Source organism: Mus caroli, chromosome 10, assembly GCF_900094665.2.
Source record: "Mus caroli chromosome 10, CAROLI_EIJ_v1.1, whole genome shotgun sequence".
NCBI classification, from domain to species: Eukaryota; Metazoa; Chordata; class Mammalia; order Rodentia; family Muridae; genus Mus; species Mus caroli.
The window spans coordinates 100,802,587-100,809,880 of record NC_034579.1 but is presented as its reverse complement, the minus strand read 5'-3'; the positions used below and the strand labels follow the sequence as shown (position 1 = coordinate 100,809,880).

Below are 7,294 nucleotides of genomic sequence, written 5' to 3'. Positions count from 1 at the left end.
AATAATGATCCACCTATGGGGTTGCAGTTCCCTTTAGCTCCTTGGGTACTTTCTCTAGCTCCTCCATTGGGAGCCCTGTGATCCATCCAATAGCGGACTGTGAGCATCCACTTCTGTGTTTGCTAGGCCCCGGCATTGTCTCACAAGAGACAGCTATATCTGGGTCCTTTCAGCAAAATCTTGCTAGTTGATCTTAATACGCTTCCATTTCCCCTTTAATCTAGATGTCTGCTCTACTAGAGTCAGATCTAGCAATCCCACTCATGGTACTGTGAAGGATGGTCAGTGGCATCAAATGAGATACTGAGCACTAGAGGTTTCATCCACTGGGAGACTCGAGTGGTCTCTTCTGGTCTTAAAGCCAGTCTTCTTTTAGGATCCATGAAGCAGGGACTCCAGCCGAGCTCTGCATACACAAGCAATCTTTCTGAAACAGCCCATTTCCTTGTCACACTTTAGAATTAAAGTCTTCATGGGAGAAGATTCAAGATAGAGGTTTAAATGAGCTGTTATGTCTTGTGGTAAATCTCTCCATTCCAAATATGGCCCGGCAATGAAAACATAACTCAGTTAATATGAATACATGCTGTGTGCCCTGATTGGGCAGATCTACCACTACACTACCATCTTCCCCATCTATGAGACCCCTTAGAACTTGTGGTTTCTCCAGGTCATGTGCTTCGGTTCTGCTTTCCTTCTTCCTCCTCCTCTGTGTCCTCTCCCTCTTCCATTTTCTCCTTCGTCTCTTTCCCACCTTCCCTTTTATCTGCCCAATCATCAGCTCTCCTTTATTTTGCAAATTAAGGTGGCAAGCAGGTTTACTGGAAATCACCTGAGTGCTGACTCATTCTTTGTTTGAAGCCTCTCTCAGGAGAACCGAATTAAATCAAATATAATTAGCCCCAGGGCTATCCACAACAGTTATGGTCGGATAAATCAGAGCTGTTCCAGAAAGACTTCTCCATGATGTGGGAAAGAAAATATATTGCCAGCATTTGTAGGAGAAAAGTCTTTAAGCAAAGGATCTTCTAGAATTACAGACATTTAGCTTTCAATCACTCTGATTTATACTTTTGCATTCAAGCAATACTTACCATGTCTCCATGTCCAAGACAATGTGCTAGGTTTTGTGGGAAGGAAAAGGATGAAATATTTTTCATTTTAAGAATTTTTCTCTTGAGATGTGTTACTATTCCATTTTCCTTATCGATTGGGGGCTGGCAAGATGCTTGGATATTATTATGAAGACACATTTCATTTTAGATTACCGCTAATGCATCTTCAGCACAGTTGTGCAAGGATAAAGCAGAATAAAATAATGTTGTTAAAAAGGAAAGTTCTCAACTCCTGTGATGGGAAAACCAGCCAGAGTGTCACTAAACGTAAGAGACAGGAAAGCATTAAAATCTTTGGTGGGTAGCTATGCATTTAATCATTCACCATGAGCAGCAGGTCTTCTGGTCCCCACGGAATTGTTACACTTTTACCCGGCAGCCTTACTGGTTATAAAATACTACAGTGAAAGAGGAGCCAAATATCACAGGAGTTCATATTGAAAGTTATTAATTTTCAAAATATGTGCCTCAATGTGCATAGTGCATAACCCCAATTTCATCTTGTCGTCTCAGAAATCCAGGCAGTGGTCCCTTACAGGAGGATGTGTGAGTGGAGATACGAACCCTGTGCTACTCCGTGTTTTAAAACATGCAGTGATCCAGAGGCCTTAGCCTGTACATTCCTTCCACCGTAAGTAACAGCAGCCATAAGGTCACATAGTCCAGTAGCAACAAATTCTGTCCCCGGGTGATTTTGTATTGGTTGAAAAGTAGAAAAACAAATCCAAAATCTGTTTGTTCCACATGCTAACCTATGGGTTGATTGAATTTTGACCTCAAATAGGTATTGGAGATCTATATAGTATGTGAGTAGTTCTGCTTGCAGCTGAATCATGTTATGAAAAGAATCGACAAATGCCCAACCTCATGTCGCCTACACATGGGCTGAAGCAGAAAATAACTACAAGTGTACCTATAAAATATGTTGTGTAGTTAGATAGTTCTGTGTGTTATAGAGAAAATAATGGTAGGAGGAAGGGGAGGATGAGAAGGAGGAAGAAATGGAGGATGGAGAGAGAGAGAGAAAGAGAGAGAGAGAAAGGGAGGGAGGAAGGGAGAGAGAGAAAGGGAGGGAGGGAGGGAGGGAGAGAGAGACAGAGAGAGACAGAGAGAGACAGAGAGAGACAGAGAGAGAGAGAGAGAGAGAGAGTCAGTCTACTAGTAGGGTAAGAGGATACCTGGAAGTTGTGATTTTCTCAGGTATCTGAAGGAAACCAGGCAACTGGCCTTGTGGATCTTTGAAGAAGAAACTTTTGATCTGAGAAATAGAAATATGCAAAGGTCCTGTGGTAGGAACATATTTGGTATATTTGAAGCTCAACAAACAACGTTGTTTAAATAAGATGAAAGTGAATAGACATGAAAGAAGTTGGGAGCTGAGACCAGAGAACCATGTGGCTGACAAGTCTGTTGTAAGGACTTGCCCATTTACTGTGAGACAGATAACATTGACATACTTTATGCAAAGAAATAGCAAAATCTATGAGGGTCTCCATGGATGTTTAACTGTTGGTGGTGGAACAGGGCGGAATTTGCCAGTTGTGGAGCTCAGAAGGGATTTGGCTGATCTGGGAATCTTCGGAGGCCATGTGATCAGATTCTGGGGATGTTTCAAACTTGTGTGCTGATAGAGTTAGAATGAATGGCAGGGGAGAGGACCTGGGCACTCCAGGGTGGCCCCAGCCTTGAGGGATTGGAGCCGGATGAACTCTTTCAGAGTATTCCTTGCAAGTGTAGTTCTTACCCCAAAGTGGCGAGAGATACTTTATTCTCCATTCAAGTATGAGCATCCAAGCCTTCAGAGCATGGATTCCAGTTTCCCCAAATACCATGTTCCAAGGTGGAAAGGGTTTCCAAGATGTTCTTATACTAAAGAATGAAAGAAAGATATAAATGAAGGTCTTTTTCAAATATACTAGTGGGAATTTGAGGTCGGCAGATGACAGCAAAGTGGGAAATATTTGCTATGGGCTTTGGATGCATCTGAGTTTTTGGGTCAGTGAGAGCTAGTATGTTCTGTTATACTAGCAATCTCCCCAAAGATGTTATTTGATTTGTAAGATTGTTAGGTCAGATGAGCAGTGGGGAACAATGTTGGGTGTTAACGGAGACCAAAGACAGCCTAAGAAATCTCAGCTCCAGATCTGCAACCTTCCAGGCCCCCTCTGTCTGGCAGTTCTAACCCACCATTTCCCAGCCTTGTGGAACTTTTAACACATGGGTGGGTGGCTTTCTCTGGGAGCTTCAGTTCACAGAGGTGAACACTGGACAATTATCAGAAAGTTCAAATCACTTAACTTCATGGAACGCTGTATTGACCTTTGATGGGATAAGGAAAAGCTGTTTACTTCCTAGGATATTAAGCTGAAGACTAAGAATCCCTCATAGAGGTTGGTACCCTGGATGTGAGGAAGAGGCAGGATGGAAGCAGGAAGTGTAAGAAGCTTTTATAAGCAAAGATTTTGCTGTGAAGGAGGAACCGGAAATGGACTCACAGTGGGAGGGATTATTTTGAAGTCATTTTATATTAAAGACCTAGGCGCTTCTTCTCAGAATGATCATTACTCTCTTGGTATCGTGAAATGCCCTTGGTGTGTGAATAATTGAGAAATGGGCTATCTTAGGAGCGCGCAGTCATTTTTAAAGGATACAGTCTGTCAACAGCACATTAAGGTGGCATTCCCTAGGGCTGTGGAATGGCTAATAGCATTACTCCCTTATCTAGAGCAGGGCTGCTGAAACTCAGAGGTCACTCAGCTCTAGCTAAGCCTCACGATCTGAGGGAAAAGAGTTTGACTCTCTGTGCCCTGTGTACCTAGTGCTGGGAGTGTAGAGGAAGGAAAGGAAATTCTACTTGCTTTCTTTACCTGTGCATGTGTGCATGTGTGCATGTGTGCATGTGTGCATGCCTGTCTGTGTGCACATGTAATTGTTTACTACATTTGGGCTTATTCACAGTCACAAATATGTCTCATCATGACCCTTCTGGTAGCTATAAGGAGGTGAGGATGCTGCATGATCACATGGTAACAATGATCCCAGGGGAGCTGGGGAGGAAGTAAGCCCTTATTACTTATTATTGATGCTATTACTAATATGCTTATTATTACACTTATTAACAGTGTCTGAGGTGACTAACACTGACTCCCTAGTGCCCCTAGTATATTGTCTTTAAGTTCTTACCATTGTAGGAAGGATTGGTGGTGGTGGTGGGTCGCTTAAAGATGTTGGAAGAAATTTATATATGCCAAGATCTTTCTTATTTCTGCTCAACCTTTCTTTCTCTCTTATCCTATATGCTGAAGTTTCTAGGCTGACTCTTGATTGTGCCCATGGTCCAAGGGGACTCATGCACCAAGCTGGGCTTCAATGTGACCCTGCACTCCTTCTTTCAATTGCCCAAATGAACCATCAATCACTCTTGTTGCTGATGCCAAGCAACTGTTAGAAAACAAGGTGCTCCATGAAAATGAGTGCTGTTTGTGAGAAAATGTGTCAAGTGGTGTATTGTGGGGCACATATGTAAATTCCTATTATCTTTCTTTTATAATAGCTTTTTTACACTGAGGGATTCTATCCTTTGGAAGTTGGGCATAATATTAGCTGCATAGCAAAGACAACAGGATTCTGCCATGTGTGACTATAAAGTTACAGATAAGGGAGAAAATAATGGCTTTCGGAAAATGGCTCAAGAGAATAGGTATGAATTTTGTCCTTTACAAAGAAACTGAAAAAAATAATTGAGTAATACACGTACACACACACACACACACACACATGGATTACTGCATTCAACTGTAACCCACTGTCTGTAGTTTGTCAACTCTCTTATAACTTTAACTTCTCTCTGCTGCCTGATAAAATTTAAAATAGGATTATATAATTGGTTAAAGGTTTATTACTCAAGTCCATTGTACAAAACAAGCAGCCAATCACGTAGAAACCAACTATTCATATTTTAAAGGGATCATTTGTAAACGTGGTATCTAAGGCTTTGCTAACCATCCCTCACTAAGCCTGTTCAGTTGGGGGGAGGCGTTTGCTTCGCCAACACTGCCCTCTGCTGCTGCTGACCTGTAATTCAAGTTAGCGTTTATCTGGAATAGAAACACTGAGCGTCTCTGTCCAGATAATTAACAGATGAAGCAATAGGAAGTGTTTTTGAAAAACCTTAAAAATACTATTACAGCCTGCTAGTGTACTTGAGAGACAGATAACCAGCCTCTGCATACAAGGATCCTCATAAATTCTCTGTGGCATGTTAGAATCTAATAACTAGACTTGGCTGCCCAGGGAAGATTACATTTTTTCCCCAATAAGGATACATTGGACACTAGCTTCCACAGGATGGCAGGGAAATAGGATCTTAGTCATACTTTGGCTTTCTTCCTGGGGAAGAATAGTAGCCTACACCCTGTCTTCTGGATTGTGTACACAGTTCTCAAGCCAATGGCATCTTGAAACTTCTGAGACTTACTTCTTTCTGTACCTCATATGAGGAATGGGGTTCTTTATTCAAACTACCCTTGCTAGGTCTTGAACCTGGAACTATAAACACATCCGCCTGTATCACTGCAACGAATTTTGGTACAAACTCTAAAGTTCCCGAGAACTTCTGCCTCCGCCATGATTGCTCCCTGCTTATATGAAAAGATCCTCGTCGATGCACCTCTCCTGCTTTTCCATTGAGATCTCAAGTCTCTTTTCAGGAAGCTTAGGACTGAATAACAGGCAGGGAAAGCTACTGCTGATCTTGTTTTGTTCTACAGACCTCTTCAGGGCAATAACAATCAAATATAGCGATCCACTCAGACGTCAAGCACACAGAAAGTGAAAGTGTGGGCTGAGTAGATGGCTCTATCCTTAAGAGCACTTGTTCTCACAGAAGACTTGAGTTATGTTCCCAGTATTCGCAACAGACATCTCACAACTGCCTGTAACACCATCTCCAGGGAATTTGACACCCTCTTCTGGATTCATACACACACACACACACACATTTATAATTAAAGAAGTAAAAGTAAATAATACACTGTAACAAAATAACCCGACCAATCAAACAAACAAGCAAAAAACCTAAAACTTCCACAGATTGTTCCTCTACGTTTCTATCCATTTCTAAGAACATGAGTTTAGTGTGTCCCAGACATAAGCATGCACTTTAGACATTCTGTATTCAAATTCTACCTCCATAACCTTCCCCATAGTGATCTGTATGAGCCCCTGGTTTGCAGTTTTATAAATTTCATAGCTATCATGCAGTAGTGGCAAATGGAGTTCTCCTAAGTGCCTGATGACGAAGATGGAGAAAGTTTAGGCATACCAAACCTCAGCTACAAATATTTAATGTAGATCTTTCTATTTACACTTACTTCATTTATTTTTTCCACTAAAAGGGTTGAAGGATGCTTGCCATATTGCCCCAAGAATATGATCCTGGATGAGGTGACTCTTAAATGTGTTCACCCGGAAGACTGTAAGTATGGACCTTGCTTAATTTACTGTTAAAAATAAAAAGCATAGATAATTTTTCCCTGAGGCAAATGGTTACAATTAGAAGTCTGAGACAGAGAATAAGAACTCATTTCAATCTCCAGTCCATGGAGCTAAAACAAACAAACAAAAAAACCCAACAACAACAAAAAAAGTCAACCAACCAACCAACCAACCAACCAGACAAAATAACTTCCCAATTATTTTCTAAAACATTTATGTCTTGCTTCTCATATCCCTCTTTTATGTTTTCTTTCCTAAAATATTTTCTTAGAAGGTAAAGAGCTGTTTGTAAATTAGGTGGGTCTTCTTTTATGGAAATATAGATCAATGCAGGCATCTCTATTTATTTGTAGGCATACCACTGTTTCCAACAGAACCAGCATTGCCACCAGGTAAGCTGTCATATCCAGGGATTTGGGCAGTTGCAACAATTTATCCCAGCTGCTAGTACATGGATTATCAAATTGATAAAAATCCCAGAAGTGGCTTTTTTTTTTAAAGGGCTGTGTGTATGTGTGTGTTCTGTAGTTGTTTCACTTCTTTATCCATTTCAGTTAGTGTATGCTACAAAGTTTCTTCAAAATCCATGGTAATTGAGTTATGAAGTTGGCTTTCAGGATACACAAACACACACACACACACACAAACACACACACACACACACACACACACACACACACACA

General features: G+C 41.2%; 1 protein-coding gene across 1 annotated transcript in view; it reads left to right on the top strand.

Annotated features, from left to right (window-relative positions):
• The window catches only part of Otogl (otogelin like), a 144,483-nt gene that overhangs the window by 103,156 nt on the left and 34,033 nt on the right, over positions 1 to 7,294 (top strand). The window contains exons 35-37 of the mRNA XM_021174947.2: positions 1,629 to 1,746; positions 6,512 to 6,591; positions 6,965 to 7,003. Of these exons, the coding sequence (XP_021030606.2) occupies positions 1,629 to 1,746; positions 6,512 to 6,591; positions 6,965 to 7,003 (237 nt within the window). The remainder of the gene's footprint in view (positions 1 to 1,628; positions 1,747 to 6,511; positions 6,592 to 6,964; positions 7,004 to 7,294) is intronic.